The sequence below is a fragment of the Lissotriton helveticus genome, chromosome 8, assembly GCF_964261635.1.
Source record: "Lissotriton helveticus chromosome 8, aLisHel1.1, whole genome shotgun sequence".
Lineage (NCBI taxonomy): Eukaryota > Metazoa > Chordata > Amphibia > Caudata > Salamandridae > Lissotriton > Lissotriton helveticus.
Window position 1 is genome coordinate 10,813,010 of NC_136069.1, and position 16,872 is coordinate 10,829,881.

The following is a 16,872-nucleotide window of genomic DNA, read 5'->3' on the forward strand; positions in this document are numbered from 1 at the left end:
AAATATCTCCAACCATCGGTCATGAAAGCTAAAAGCTACATTAAAGACACAACAGACTTTTTGCTTAAATTAGCGGAGATTCAATTCAATCATAGTGACTCTCTAATACTCTGCACCGCAGACGTTCGCTCGCTTTACACCTCCATACCCCATCAGGGTGGAATAGAAGCCATTGAACAAGCCCTTCTCAACAGCAACATTGACACACCGATGAAAACTTTCATCATGGAGCTCATGATGTTTACATTGTACCACAGTTACTTCCAAGTCAACAACCAATGGTATCTTCAACTATCCGGAATGGCTATGGGAAACTGCGCCGCTCCGACATATGCCAATATTTATATGGAGAACTTTGAGAACCTGCACATATATGCCAACCACACCTTCTATGACAAAATCAGAATGTATGTCCGTTACATCGACGACCTGTTCTTCATATGGACTGACACCAAAGACTCTCTCACCAGAGCTTTAATGGAACTCAACACCAAAGACCCACGCATCAAACTCACATGGTTAATAAGCGACACAGAGATATCATTCCTTGATGTCCACATCAAAATCACTGAACATGGATTTAGCACCGACTTACATCGGAAAAGTACTGATCGTAACAACACGTTACATTTCAAAAGTTTCCATCAGGGATCACTCAAGAGACACTTGCCGCTTTCTCAAATGTTACGCCTCAGACGCATCGTATCAGACGATCAAACTTTCAATCACAGAATCCAGGAAATGCACTATCGGTTCCTTGACAGAGGACATCCTGAAAACATTCTTAAGGAAGCCCAAAATAGAGTCATCAGCATCACCAGACAAGATAGTCTTCTTAAGAAACCCAAACAAACTGAAGAACGCATGGTTCTAGTATCCAAGTACTCCACAGCCAGCCACAAATACAAAAAAATAATTCTTAAACACTGGCCAATTTTACAAATGGAGCCTGATTTCCAGGACATTTTTCAAACTCCCCCATTGTTTGCCTACACTCGAAGTAAGAATCTAAAGGAAATCCTATCTAATCCTATGCCTGACACAACTGTCTATAAAGGAACACAACCTTGTCTCAATTGCAACAACTGTAATTGCATCATCAAAGGCAACATCATTCAACACCCTATGAAAGGACACTCCATCAAACTATAAGGCAACGCAACATGCGATTCTAAGAATTTGATTTACACATTGAAATGCCCTTGCGGCAAAATTTACGTCGGAAAAACAGAAAGAAAAATCAAAATACGCATGAACGAGCATAAGTCAAATATTCGCACAAAACAAGAGAAATCTAACGTTGCCATGCATTTTCACGAGTGTCAACACACTGTTGCACAACTTCGATTCATTGTACTGGAACTCATCAACATTAAAGAAGGCACTGACAATCGCAAGTTTCTGCTCAAAAGAGAACTTGAATGGATTTATCTCTTACAGACTTTAAAGCCATATGGGTTAAATGATCGTGTTGAATATAGCTGTTACCTATAACCACCACATGTTTATTGTACTTTTTAGGTCTCGCCTGTCAATGCGCATGCGCATTGAGCAGAGCGAGACTATAGGGCTTTAAACAAAGTTTACCTAACTGCGGCGATTTGGTGCTGTGCCCGTGGCTTTTAGGTCAATGCGCTTGCGCATTGACCTAAAATGCGCGTGCACATCACCAAATCGCCGTCTGTTCCCTGAGCCGCACTCCTCCCACACCTTTGAAGTGAAGCTTAGCTTCACTTCAAAGGCCCCTGCTGCTTAACACCCTCTCCCCACTCCGCCCCCTCCCCTGCCCGCCATGTCGCATTTCTCCCCCCCCCCCTTTTCTGCCTTCAATCCGTCTTGTTTTATAAGTGATGTAGGCGTAGGCGAATACATCACCAACAAGCACGTGTGTAAATTCCATTGTTTATAACAGCCTGTCTCTTTTTTCTTTTTTTTTTTAATTAGGTTTTATGCGGTTTTGTAGGTTTTGTTGCAGTAACTACTATATGCGCACTATTCACGTTTTGTTATTGCGCCTGTTTTGAACCATCCATGCGTCAGCCTTTGCAATGTTATCTCAGCCGAAACATTACTTAACAGCCACGTACACCACGGGTCCCACGCTGCACTCCTTCACAGAGCGTCACCCTCCCTGCATCTGTTGATGCCAAAAATAAACAGCAAGTAGACAAACATTCCACCCGCGTGCAACGAGAGACTTGCACGATGGATTAAATGCATATGTAAATGCTTCTAAATATTTGTACCTTTTTTTTTTTTTTTTTTACTAAATGCTGCCCAGATGCGAAGGCCGCTGGACTTCCTTGAAATAAACATCCTCTGTCTCCAGGGCTGTCTCTCAGGAAAGGGTCGCTTTAGACACCATAAATTGTGCTTGCTGCCCCCTCCCCATACACTTAGCAGGCCCCCACACGGCGGCCTGCAACAATGGCAGGGGGGCGCCTCTCAACACATCATTAAGGCTGTTTACCAAATGCAAATACAGCAGAGGCGCCTCAAAGACCGTCTCATCTCTCACCCTCACCCTCACTCACACTCACCCTCAACCCCTCACCCTCAACCCCTCACCCTCACTCACCCTCACCCTCACTCACCCTCACCCTCACTCACCCTCAACCCCTCACCCTCACTCACCCTCAACCCCTCACCCTCACTCACCCTCACTCGCCCTCACCCTCACCCACCCTCACCCTCACTCTCACTCAACCCCTCACCCACCCTCACCCTCACTCTCACTCAACCCCTCACCCACCCTCACCCACCCTCACCCTCACTCACCCTCACCCTCAACCCCTCACCCTCAACCCCTCACCCTCACTCACCCTCAACCCCTCACTCACCCTCAACCCCTCACCCTCACTCACCCTCAACCCCTCACCCTCAACCTCACCCTCACAACACATATTGTGTTACAATAGGTGTCACATTTGCGAAAGATAAAACTATTGGCATTGTAAATAACAAAGCTATTAATTTCGCTATTTTCAAAACAAGCACATAAATAAAAAATGTGTCCTTTACAATACCAATAGCTCAAACTTTCCTAATGCGAGACCTATTGCATTGCTGTGCTTCTCTCCCCTGCTGCACTCTCCTGCTCTCTAGAGATGTGGCCTAACGACCAGAGCTGCCATCTAAGTCACGTAAATACAAAACATGTTGCATTCCGAATGCTATAGGTGTCACATTCGCGAAAGTTATAACTATTGGCATTGTAAATGACAAAGCCATCAATTTAGCAATTTTAAAAACCAACAAATAAATAAAATATGTTATTTACAAGACCAATAACTCCAACTTTTCTAATGCGAGACCTATTGCATTTCCAATGCTTGTTGTAGCTGTTGACTCATTGCTCTTTATCCCTATCTTCATCCTCCTTCTTCTAAGCTTTCACTCGACTCTCCACACTAGTTATTATATTTTATCACTTCAAGATGGCCCCACACTTTTCACACTTTCCATGCAGTCCTTTCTGTATGTTCATCTTTCGTACTCACCACACTAGGCCTATCTTTATGTTTACCTTCACTTTTCATTTCGCTTATGTTACCTCGTTTCCACTCACTCGGGTGAATCCTTTCTGAAACTTTCAGACCGGTGGACCGGAGCAGCGAGTGCCCTCGCAACTCCGTTGAAGTAAGTTTGTTTGCCTAACGCCTTAGCGCCACGATATTCTATTACCGCGTCCCTGCACCCGCCTTTTATCCCGCGATACCTAATTTCTTTCACCTCCCTCACCTCCTCTTCTGTCCACCCTCCACCTCCCATGTTCGAGCACTTCACACAACATATCACACTCGTGTAAACCAATAATATTCACTTTAATTGATCGGCACTTCAACACAATCAATGCACCGTATTTTTTCGTTTTTACTCGTTTCCTTTACCCTAACCCGGGCTCGTTTTCATTCTTTCAGCTCTCCTTGATAAAGGGCGTTCACGCCCGAAATGCATTGGAGTTCGGATTTACAAATGAATATGTATGCATTAAATCATTGCCATTGATATGATGTAAATATCAGTGAGAACTGCAATTCTACTACTTTGGTATAATTAAAACTTTACAAATCTTCAAAAGAGGAATTTTTGGAATCTATTATTTGATCCTCTCTGGAGTGCCTCGTTAGGGGATGTATCTGCATGCCCATGCATACACCACACGTTCTATTAATTAAGCGTTGACGGTAACGCTACCCTTGAGTGCACCCACACTGTTAAAAACAACAACATTCAAACGTGATTTACTCAAGCAGTGCACCACCAATATCTCTCCTTTCATTAAATACTACCACACAATGCAACTGGCCCACAGTGATGTCTGTTGACAAAGTATTCTCTGTTCACATCAATGTGTAGAAGGGCCCCCCCGCCCTTCCCTCCCCAGGGTGATGGCTGGCCGTCTCTGGGATTGATGCAGTAGACTGCTGGACATATATTATTTGCACAAAGATTTGACTCATGCTGTAGTGTTGCTCACCTGCGATGGCAGCTACAGTTCTGACTTTCACACGGTTTGTAATTCTCGACTGCAGTCTCGATTTGATCCAGAACATTCCTCCACTGTGTTCCTAGCACAAGATAGATTGAAATAATTAAGAATAAGGGGATGTTAGACTAACCACAGAAGGCGTTGCACATATTCAGCAAAGGAGGCCTGCGGTGCCGACAGGGGCACTTACCCAGGGATGACAGGCTTCACAGACAACAGTGAGGGCACAAGATACACTTTTTATAGACAAACATCTAATTTTCAAGCATGTGTACACCAATACGATAACTGCCCACCTCGATATGGTCTAGAAATACAGTCTTTCTGTTGGCGATTCTAGATGCTGTTAGGGTACAAGATGTTTTCCATAAAGAGGGATCAGTTTAAATTAAATAACCTTAAGTTTTAAGGATATCTAGGTTTGTAAGGAGCGTTACATTGTCTATTCTTCGTTGATGTTACTTACCTATTAAATTTGTAGCACAGTGATTTTCTGAGCTCCTGTTACAGCTTTATCTGTGCAAATGTGGGCCAGAGACAAGTTGTTCTTTATTGATGTAAATAATAAAATCTTTAATTATAAAGTCAATAACCTTTACATAATAAATAAAAAACACAGTTGTCAATGAAATGCCAGTTTTTAATACAGCTCAGTAAAAATACAAGTGGCCAAAATAAAATCCCTAAATTGTATTTCTCTGAACATTACTTAAGGAATGACATGACTTAGTTTAGATAACTATAATTGAGATTTATAGATCTCTAGCTATCTCTCTCTATATATGTATATATATACACACATATATATGAGACTTTTTCGCGGCAGTCTATTTCTGAAACAGTTCTTGGTGTTTATAATTCTCTTGAGTGTGTGGTCTCCCTGTATGCTGGAGGGATCCTCGAGAGGGGAGTGAGGGGGCTGACAGACTCATGAACATGGTGGGAAAAGAAAAGAACTTCCCCACATCAAAGTTAAAAAGTGTAATCCTGCTGTGCTCAGCTTAGACATGAAAGATTGTCCTTGGTGTTCAACTGCCCTTTAAGGGGAAACCTGGAGGCCAGAGCAGACAGGGTGTGTGAAGCAGGACAGTCTGCATTGCCCACCTCCATCATGCATGTGCCTCTAAAATACAGCAGGTCCAGCTGGGAAGCACTGGAGGTAGTCCAACAAGTAAAGCACTTAACCGGCTTATAGGGCCTTTTGGCTGCGGATGCCTCCGTGTGGTGTGGCCTCGGAACGTGGGAATTCTGCCTGTTCTTACTGGACCTCAAATGAGCCGCAGGGGGAGTGAGGTCTGCTGAGGACTAGTGGTCTCCTGTACCTCGCCGTAGTACCTGCTGATCGGCTTCATCTACTGGGCTCAGCGTGCCTTGGGACGGTCAGCTTTCCTTGATGCCACAAAGGGATGTTTAACATGCCTAACTCCTGAAGGGGCTGCAAATTCATAGAACTAGATGGGGCAGAAGATCCTTCTCCCATCTCAGTCCTAAACTTTGGAACTCACTGCCCTTAGAAGTAAGAATCCTAAACAGGGAGACACTGTTTAAGAAACAGATTAAATCCTGGCTCTTTCCCTACTAAGACCTCCTCATTTAGTCCCCTGCCAGCTCATGTGCAACACTACGGCTCAACCAGAACAGGGAAGCTTTCGTGAAGCCATGCGCTTTAATAGTTTGTCTAGAATAGAACATTGTGCTAAGGGATACTGCATTCATCTTGATAGATAGCGAGCTGGTGGAATTCTCTTCCTCCACAAATCCGGGCCATCGATGAGCTCCTTCAGTTTAGACGGGCTATCAAGACCTTTTTATTTGTTTAGCTCATCTGTTGTGTCTCTTCTCCTTTCTGCCCGCTTTTAATGCTGTGTTGTGTTTACCTTCTCAAAGCGCCAGGACGCCCCTTTGCTGGGGCAGCTGTGCGCGGTACAAATAAAAATAACATAACATAACATAACATAGCTTTCACATCCAAGCTATTCAAGGAACCCATTTTGAAGCAATTTACTGTGTGTGGTTACAGCTTCATTTCGTAACTCGGGCTACGTTAATGGGACACTTGCCCCTGCTTAATCTGTTCTTGAATATAGGCTCAAATCGTATAGGTGATTTAATTGGATAAATGATCACAGGGGATTTGTCATAATTAACAAGGGAATTATCTTTGCTTGGCTACAAATGGGATTACATTATAAAAAGTGGTAGCTACGCGGATGAATGGATATCTAAACATTACCTATAGGGTACAATTAATTACCCTATTCAAGGTACATTGTCCCGTCCTAATTTGTAGTGCATCAAAACCCACATAGCACCGAGGCTTCCTTGTTGGAACAATTTGTCATTGTATTGTAGCAAAATTAAACATGGACAAAGAAACAAAGAAAACATTTACACAAATACATACACACACACTCTATTAGACATATACAGTGCACATCAACTGTTCATAAAACAAATCATCATGTGTATCTTGTCGCTTAAACTCCAATTACCTAATGAATGTCAGTGTTTGCACCCTCATTAATGGCAATACACTGCGAGGTAATCCTGTATACACATGGGGTATCCACTACAACCTCTAAAACATTTATACATCCACTTAAATACAATTATTATTCTGGATTTTAGTGTATTCCTCCAAAACAGGAACTGTCGACGCATTTCAGCCCCTATTCCTTTCGGGCCTCATCAGGACAAGGGTGAAGGGAACAACTATGTCTCCCACAGACGTTATGTCGCTGCAGAGTGGCCCCCTAGCTAACGCTGTCCTCACACTACAAAAATAAATCCCACTGGATGAGATGTGGTACACTATATAGTCTCTGAACCCCTGGACCTTCTTTGAAATAAGTAGGGCACCACCACGTACATCCGAATAAATCCTCGACGTGATGAAAGTTAAAATAAAGCCCTCAGCGTCTTCCTGTGAATATCGCACACTTTAGTTTAAACCAGTCGGACTGCTTTCCAACATCTCTGTGGTTGAGAATAGAATAGAACATTGTACTCACTGATACTGCATTTATCTTGATAGCTTTTACATGCAAGTTATTCATGTGCAACACTACAGCTCAACCAAAACAGGGAAAAATTTGTGAAGCCATGCGCTTTAATAGTCTGTCTAGAATAGAATATTGTGTTCGCTGATACTGCATTCATCTTGATAGCTTTTACATGCAAGCTATTCAAGGAACCCATTTTGAAGCAATTTACTGTGTGTAGTTACTGCTTCATTTCGTAACACAGGCTACGTTAATGGGACACTTGCCCTCGCTTAATCTGTTCTTGAATATAGGCTCAAACCCTTTAGGAGATTTGGAAAAATGATCACAGGAGATTTGTCATAATTAACAAGGGAATTAATTATCTTTGCTGGGCTACAACTTGGGGGCAATGACTGCCATTAGAGACCAGTAACGTGCCCATGTAGGAAAAGATTAAAACATGAATTATCGCTCGCACAGAGGTTGTCAGCTAGTGAATTCCAAGGTGCACCGACTAAGATTTGGCCCTGGTGCACAGCCTGCAAGACAGCCCTGTAGAGCCAAGTCTAGTAGGAGGAATCATCGTACCTGGGACCTCAACAGGGTCCATAGCAAGAGAAGACACTCTGGAGGTTCAACTGCCCACAGATGGCATCCGAGATGGAAGTAAAAGGTCTAGATGACCACAGAGAAGGTAAAGAGATATCAGAGGAATAATTAACATGGCTGTTAGGCCTGGCATCTTTTGGCCTGAAATCCGCTGTCTTTTTAATTGCGACCTCCTGATTTTGACTGTGTGCTGAATTTCGTTTTTGCTGGCTGTAGGACTCGGGTCACTTTATTACTGCGGACCAGTGCTAAAGTGCAAGTGCTCTGTGTCTGAAACCGGATGGTAATTGGTTTCTCCATGATTGGCGCATCTGATTTACTAGTAAATCTCTAGTACTGTGCACCATGTGTGCGCAGGGCCTGTAACTCAAACGCTACAAGTGGGCCTGCAGCACTGATTGTGCTACCAAACATGAGTAGCCCTGCAAACCTGTCTCAGGCCTGCCACTGCAGCACCTGTGTACGCAGTTTCAAACTGCCATTTCTACCTGGCAAGTGCACCCACTTGCAAGGCCCCATCCTTCCCTTTTATTACATGTCAGGCACCCCAAAGGTAGGACCAAGATAGCCCCATGGGCAGGGTGCAATGCATTCAAAAGGTGGGTCTTGTACTTGTGAGTTTTACAAGTCCTGGTAGTAAAAGACTGCTTAATTCGTTTTTCACTACAGCAAGGCCTATCGCTCCCATAAGGTAACATTGGAGCTACCTGGTAACAGGGTGCCAGTGTATCTTCCAATTAGGAGTTTGGTGCCTATGGACTCACAATTTAAATACACATCTTTTAGTGAAGGTGAATTTGATATTGGAGGTCGGAAAATGCCACTTTTAGAAAGTTGTCCTTTTCTTACCTAATCATTCTGTTCCTCTGCCTGTCACTAGAATACACATTTGGGTTGAATGGCAGCTGGGCTTTGTGAATTCACTCTAGACAGTCACACACAGAGGAAGCGGAGGTGTGTCCGGCATATCCTCATGGCCCATCACCAGGTTGATGAGCTTTCTGAGCTATAGTGGTGGGAGGAGCTAACACTTGCACCTGGATAGGGCTGTGCTGGTACCCACACAAAGAAGTCTGAACTTCTTGTAGTGTGTTTGGAGCCAGGGCCAGGGAGGGTGTGGTCTTGTGCACTGCAAAGACCTTTCTTTGAAGTCATCCCGATGAGTCAAAGGCTAAAATAAGTATAAGTACTGGACCCCTGACACCATATACTCTGAATACTTCTGGGCGGAGGACATTCTGTCAGGAAGAAGAGCTGTTGTGCTGCCAGGGACTGCCACTTTGCTGTTTGCTTTGCTGTGTTGTCCTTCTGATTCTGTCCTGGGAGTGAGAGGACTGGACTTTGCTCTTTACAGACTGCTTTCTGAAGTTTCTCCAAGGGCTTGAGCTGAGCTTGCCTCCTGTTGGAAGTCTCAAGGCCATCAAAGACTTCACATGTACCACCAGGGATCATCTGCTGAGAGCCCTGCTTGCCAAGTGGTGCCCACACCAGTTTCTGGGCCCTTGGAAGTGAGTTGCAGTGCTACAAGAAGAAACAGATATTGAGCAACTTCAGAACCAGTGCCAGTGTACAACTTTGTCGCTGTGCCCCTGCCTGCACCAAAGCTGTAGTGCCCGCTCGATGCAATGACCTTGGTTTACAACACAGGATCCAACAATGTCGCAGTGCCTCTGAAGAACTGCCACTGCAGTAGTCCCAAGCACTGCACCCCTGATGTCTGTGACGCACCGCTCCGACTCCGCAGCTGTGGCCCAAAGTTCAATCTTAACGCTGTGAAATCGAGTCCTCGTTGCTCAACCCCTGACTTCAACTTCCATATTGCACCGCAGTCAGGAACCAAGGTATTACACCTGCAACTGACGCATCACCCCTTCCCTGTGTCTCACATCATCCCGGGCGTTAGCAGCACAACGACCCTGCACCGCCTCCAGGAACTAACGCATCACTTGCTACAGTGATGCCTCACCTCCTTTGTGCAACACACCATCCCCGAGCACCAATAGGCCAACGACCCTGCACAGCAGTATGGAACCAACGTATCACCTGCTTTCAGTACACCTCCCCTCTGCTGCGCCTCGCATCATTGTTCAATTTTGACGTATCAAAGATACAGTACTGCAGCCAGCACGACTCCTTTATCCGGCCCACGTTCACAATCGGTGAAGCTGAACTTGTGGATTTGTCCCGGTCAAGTATGACTCGATAGCCCCAGTTGGAGCTATTGTTTCTTACGAACTAGAACTTTATTCAATTTTGAAATCTCCATAACTTGATTTTTGCATGTTGTATTTTAGTCATTTTGGATTGTTTTACTCAGATAAATATTGGCTATTCTTCTAAACTGGATATATATATATATATTTAAAAAACTTAATAAAAAAAAAAAAGAATATGCCATAATCAGTACTCCAGTGAAGGTCAGCTTAATGTGCAACAGAAGCTTTTGAATGCTCCACAGTTAATGGCTAATGTGCTTCTGGGTTACAACTGCAGTCCTTGGGTGTCAGATGTGATTCAGCTTCAACCGGAAACTTTGGTGTCATTTTGGTGTGAAGTCCTGATCTGAGAGACAATCGCAGGCACTTTGGGGGGAGGTGAGGGGTGGAACCACACCTAATATCATAGAAAAAACACCACCAAAACAACAGGGGGTCCTAATCAAACACAGACCACAGCTCCCCTGTGCTGGTCATCAGAGGCCAAGAGGGTGTGAGGGGAGCAGGCTCGTAAGAGGACTGAAACTAATGGGGTCGGAAACTTTGTAGTAGGATGGCTTGCAGTGGCGGCAATCAGGACAGCACAAGGGCACTTCTGGGGGGATACTTTCATGGTAATCCGTGGGCAGCCACAAGGGAGAAGAGCACCTCGGGCCACCAGCACAAAACATGGTGGTCTGCCCCAGAGCCTCCCTCTGCTCTTTCCACAGTGGCCTAAAGGCACCTGCCAGACCAACGGCAGAAAAGGGTCTCAGAGAGGGTGAGTCCAGAAAGTACTTCTGCTGCTCTGTAGTTTGTCTTGTTTGAACAGCAGCACTCGGTGTTGGCAGATGCGACTCACAAAAGGAGGCTATTCCCTCACTGAACCGCCTCTGTGTTCTGGTTTGGAGAGTTCGGCCCACCTTCTGTGCTTCATTATAGTCTGCATCCTTCTCTTGTCATCATCCAAGCAAGAGCTGACCTCTCTGCAATCCTAGGGTTAGAACAACAATGTTTTGCTGTCCCTCTAGTCCATTCCTTTCTCTGTGCAGTATTCAAAAGGTGAACTGCTGAACGTGTGGGTGGTCACAAGTTTAGACTGCAAAGTTCTGTCAATTGCCAAAAAATCAACCAGCCACCCATGCACAGATACATTTCAATATCTAGAGACAACTAAACAAATGCAAGTGAAGATTCTGGTTTGTTGTCTCCATTTTAAAGAGACGTGCCTGTTGGGGTCTGGGAATCCATGGCAGTAGGAAGCGTCCCATATGCCACATTGAGCTTTGCAAATTCTTTGTAGAAAAAACTCGGCCATCAGCACCTAAGCTTCTCTGTCCGATCAGGGCTAAGGATATGTAGTATGGGCACAGAGAACCTACGTATAGATTAGATGTAAGCATGCGGTCTAACAGTCCTCAGAATTCCTTATTCATTTCCACATGGGGAGTAGAAGCTGGATCTTCTCAGTTTCAAACGTTTTCTTTTTGAAGGCTATGGGGAGACTCACTAAAGCTTGCTCAGAATGGTATTGTGAAACTTCAAGACTTTCATTCTGACACACGAACTTGTGGCTCAATCCAGAAACACATATCACCAAGGTAGAGCAGCTCTTTGCAGGAAGGAGATGAAAAAGAACAGCATCTGACATGCAAGTGAGAGGGAGTGAAAATACTCCTGAAGAGTGCATCACCTGATCTCCATGGGCAACCCATAAAATTTAAGCCAGCGCAATGAGATGAAAAAAAAAAGTATTATCCAATCCAGTCCTGCACAAATGCATTAAGTATTCATGAAGCATGTTGCAGGCAGAATCCTGTAAAGATGTAATGTACAACAGGACAAATTTCATGTGGAGGAAACCGTTTTTGGCACCGAGGCAGTACGGAAATTGGATCTGGCACACTTCTGGTGCACCCACAGCACCAGCAGGTTATGGAGCCCTGTTGGAGACAAATATTTTCGAAACACAATAGCAGCTCTCAGGGAAATTATGAAAGTAGTAAGTAGTTTCCATGAGCAGAAAAAAGTACCAGAGTTATCCAGGACGAGGATTTCGGTTTCTACCAAACGACTTCACATTTGACATACACAAGTAATCTGTTTGGCCACTGGGTACATTACACAACTGTTAAAATTGGTTCAGTCAATTGAGAAAAAAACACTTCACATGTATTCTAAATGTATGCACACAGAGGGTGTGTGCTCAAAGAATAAAGTTATGTTCAGTGAAAAAACATGATATGTAGAGCTTCACAAAGCCATCACCAATGATTACCACCCGAAGAGTATGAAATTGGCATCAACTTTGTTAACCATTTGGAAAAAAACTGAACTCTGGCTAATACAAATGTGCATTTGATTTATTGAATGTCCATTCAGATATATTAATATAGATGTACACACACAAAATGGTATGCTTCTGGGCATCATACGTAGGAGGCTCTCTGGAAATTATTCACAATAGAGTCTAGAGTTCTTCGTTTATATGGGGGTGTATCGCAGAGGAGGCTTCCCTCGGGTGATAACACGCAACTGGCTTCTATGAACGGAGACATTCACACCAGTCACACACAAGAGGCTCATTGGGCTGGCTTCTTGTTGTCTTCATTGGCATAACAACATTCCTGGACACCTAGCAACACTGCACTGTCAACCCCGCAAAAAATAAATAAATAAATAAGCAGACACAACCACACTCAACAACTACACACTGAATTCCCTCCTACCTTGTCCAGGCAAGATCCTGAAGAAGGTCATCAACCAACGCATCACCAGCTCCTCAACACTATGCAATCCGGTTTCAGACTCAACCACAAGACAGAAACAGCACTTATCGCCGCCACTGGCAACATTTGTATGATCTGAGACAGAGGGGACTCGGCACCCCTCACCCTACTGGACCACTCAGAGGCGTCTGTACGAAATCAGAATCCAAGGAACCACTCTCCACAGGATCTGCTCCTTTTTAAGAGACAGAACATTAGGTGTCCCACTGGCACCTTTCTCCTCGGAATCTCGCAAACACATCTGTCATGTGAACCAAGGTTCGTCCCTCAGCCCTACTCTGTTAAATGCATCAATGATTCCTTTGGCCAACATCATCCATGCACACAACATGAACATACTCTCCTATGCCGATGACACACAACTTAATAACTCTTACACAAAACCCAAACACAAGGAAAAAGTTTATCGCCTGCATGACAAAAGTTGGTGCATGGAAGAAATGCAACTGTTTCTAGCTCAATGCTAACAAGACAGAAGTAGCGCTCTTTGGCAACAACTGCTCACTATGGGCTCAAATTGGTGGCCAAACAACTCAGACCCATATCCTATACACATGCCAGAAACTTCAAGATTATTGATAGCAAACTGGACATGACCACACAGGTCAAGGCTGTCGGAGCATTCTGCTTCCATACCCTGAAAATGCTGAAGAACAGCTTCAAGTGGCTCCGTTACCAGATCAAAAAAAAGTGTCACTCATGCCCTAGTCACCACCAAGGTGAGGTGAGGTAACACCCTCTATGTCAGGATCATCAAGCAACTCACTAGAAGACTAAAAACCATCAAGAACTTGGCAGATAGACTAATCTTCAATTTTCCACACAGAATTCACATGAATGAATAAATGAATATTTGATTTCTATAGCGCTAACTTAGCCCAAGGGCGTCAAGGCTCTGCAGAGGACTGTTGTACAAAAACAGAATAATATGCTCAGAATGATCTCTGTGTAAAGAGCCAGGTTTTCACACCACACCTCAGGAGCTCCACTAGCTCCTGATGCACAAGTGCACTCATTTCAAACTCTTCATACACACATTAAAGGCACTACAGAAGCTAGGCCCAGCCAACTTGTATAGTTGCATCACTTCCCACCAACCACAAAGGCACCACCTCAATGCTGGACTCCTTACACACCATCCCATGCAAAGATAGAACCAGACCAGGAGGCTGGGTGTTCTCTCACATGCCCTAAAGTGTGGATCAGCCTCCCACTCTACATCAGTCTCCCCCTCACTTCTGGGATTCCGAAAGAAGCGGAGGACCTGGCTGAGTCATTAACCACCTGCCCTTATTTATTTTAAAAGTTTTATATAGCGCTAGCTTGACCTGTAGGTATCAGACGCTTTACATACCCCTAGGCTGGGCCAGGCACACTCCTGCTTAGAGTCAAGAAGCAACTCTGCAAACACTGGTAACATTAACATCACAAATACACTCACACAGCTCCTCGCTGTGAGGTTTCCCAGGTCCATCCATGAGCAGTGCATCCTGTCCAGGACCTCCCATGGCATTCTGGTACTTGTAGTCCTCCGTGCACACTTCCATACACAACTTCCAAAGCACCAGAACACAGAGAGGCATGCTGAGCTGGATTACCTGCAGCTTGTTGACATCCAGGAGCTGAGCCCAGAGCAGGCAGTGGGGGCAGCTCCCACTGCAGTCCCTGGCACCCACTGCACCAGGCCGACACACTCCACTCAACCCTCCCAGCCACGCCACTACATGCCCGCGTGTGAGCAGTTACCTGTGCCCCCCTGACTGTCCCCTCCCTGGACCAGCAGACTCAGAGCCACCAGCCACAGCAGCATCCTGGAGGCAGCCATTCATCCAGGCGCATGCGCCATCCGTCGCTCGGGGATCTGCACATATTCATCCAAAGCGCATGCGCCATCCGTCGCTCGGGGATCCGCTCAGTATTCATGCATTGCGCATGCGCCATCCGTCGCTCGGGGATCTGCACATATTCATCCAAAGCGCATGCGCCATTCGTCGCTCGGGGATCGTCTCGTCATCCTTTGGTGAGGCTGGGAGACGCAGGCGTCGCCACAACAGACTTTCAAGCTGGGCGTGCAGCGACAGCGAAGAAGGACTATGTCAGGCCGGTCTTCAGAGTTCTCATAACAACTAGACTGCGCACTCTGTAGTTTTTAGGGCAGGCGCCAGGCTACAGAGGAAGCACTTGTAATACTATCTACATCGTTATTTGTGCTGTTCCATAATTCATATGTTCCAGTATTATACCTATACTGGTACTTTGGATGCTTTTGTAACCTGCACACGTCACTTTTCCTCCTGTAATGCACCGTTTGCTACCTCTTGGATTTTGTTTGCTCACAATTGTCACTTTTGCCTCATGTAACGTAACGTTTGCTTTTGTAATTTGTTCACGTGTATTTTCTCCTCATGTATCATTGCTGTTCCTATTGTGAAGCGCTCTGACGCCTTCGGGTAAAGTCCTCGCCACATAAAACGCATAAAATACAAAATAGTAACGGCCTCAACCTGGCAGGCCTCGTCCGGTGACGCACGAACTAGGACGTGGCTGTGCGTGCCTGTCACCTGACGTTGCATCGTTGCTAAGAGTCCTTCCTCTAATAGGAACCTGCTCCTGCCCGGTGACATTCCCCGGGCGGCCCCGCCCTCCTCCCCCTGGCCACGCCCACGCCCACCCGTGGGTTCGGCCGTTGGCGGCGCGAGGCTTCCGGTGTGCGCGCGCCCCGGTGACAGCAGCGCCTGCAGGTGAGAGCGGGGGCGGGAGGGGCCCCAGGGCGCCCGGTGGGGGGGCGGGTGCACCGGGGGCCTCTGCGTCCCCCCACCCCCCTCACCACCCTCCCCGCAGGACCACTGACCTCCCCCCTTAATGTCACCTGCACCTGTCTTAAAACCATAATCAGGAGGATGGATCTCTCCCCCCCTACCCCCCCCCCCAGTGCAGCCTGTCTCCCCCCCCTGAGTGCAGCCTGTCTCCCCCCCCCCTGAGTGCAGCCTGTCTCCCCCCCCCTGAGTGCAGCCTGTCTCCCCCCCCCTGAGTGCAGCCTGTCTCCCCCCCCCTGAGTGCAGCCTGTCTCCCCCCCCTGAGTGCAGCCTGTCTCCCCCCCCCCTGAGTGCAGCCTGTCTCCCCCCCCCTGAGTGCAGCCTGTCTCCCCCCCCTGAGTGCAGCCTGTCTCCCCCCCCTGAGTGCAGCCTGTCTCCCCCCCCTGAGTGCAGCCTGTCTCCCCCCCCTGAGTGCAGCCTGTCTCCCCCCCCTGAGTGCAGCCTGTCTCCCCCCCCTGAGTGCAGCCTGTCTCCCCCCCCCTGAGTGCAGCCTGTCTCCCCCCCCTGAGTGCAGCCTGTCTCCCCCCCCTGAGTGCAGCCTGTCTCCCCCCCCCTGAGTGCAGCCTGTCTCCCCCCCCTGAGTGCAGCCTGTCTCCCCCCCCTGAGTGCAGCCTGTCTCCCCCCCCTGAGTGCAGCCTGTCTCCCCCCCTGAGTGCAGCCTGTCTCCCCCCCTGAGTGCAGCCTGTCTCCCCCCCCCTGAGTGCAGCCTGTCTCCCCCTCCCTGAGTGCAGCCTGTCTCCCCCCCCCTGAGTGCAGCCTGTCTCCCCCCCCCTGAGTGCAGCCTGTCTCTCCCCCCTGAGTGCAGCCTGTCTCCCCCCCTGAGTGCAGCCTGTCTCCCCCCCTGAGTGCAGCCTGTCTCCCCCCCCTGAGTGCAGCCTGTCTCCCCCCCCTGAGTGCAGCCTGTCTCCCCCCCTGAGTGCAGCCTGTCTCCCCCCCTGAGTGCAGCCTGTCTCCCCCCCTGAGTGCAGCCTGTCTCCCCCCCTGAGT

At 46.9% G+C, this 16,872-nt stretch overlaps 2 protein-coding genes across 2 annotated transcripts in view; one reads left to right on the plus strand and one right to left on the minus strand.

The window, feature by feature from the left end:
- The window catches only part of POGLUT1 (protein O-glucosyltransferase 1), an 85,507-nt gene extending 70,554 nt beyond the window's left edge, over window positions 1–14,953 (minus strand). Inside the window, exons 1-2 of the mRNA XM_078656364.1 lie at window positions 14,816–14,953; window positions 4,481–4,571 (exon numbers count right to left, since the gene is read on the minus strand). Coding sequence (XP_078512490.1) covers window positions 4,481–4,571; window positions 14,816–14,894 — 170 coding nt within the window. The 5' untranslated portion in view covers window positions 14,895–14,953. The remainder of the gene's footprint in view (window positions 1–4,480; window positions 4,572–14,815) is intronic.
- Window positions 14,954–15,643: 690 nt separating this feature from the next.
- VANGL1 (VANGL planar cell polarity protein 1) overlaps window positions 15,644–16,872 on the plus strand; it is a 252,222-nt gene continuing 250,993 nt past the window's right edge. Inside the window, exon 1 of the mRNA XM_078656365.1 lies at window positions 15,644–15,810. The gene's annotated coding sequence lies outside the window, so the exon portion shown is untranslated. The remainder of the gene's footprint in view (window positions 15,811–16,872) is intronic.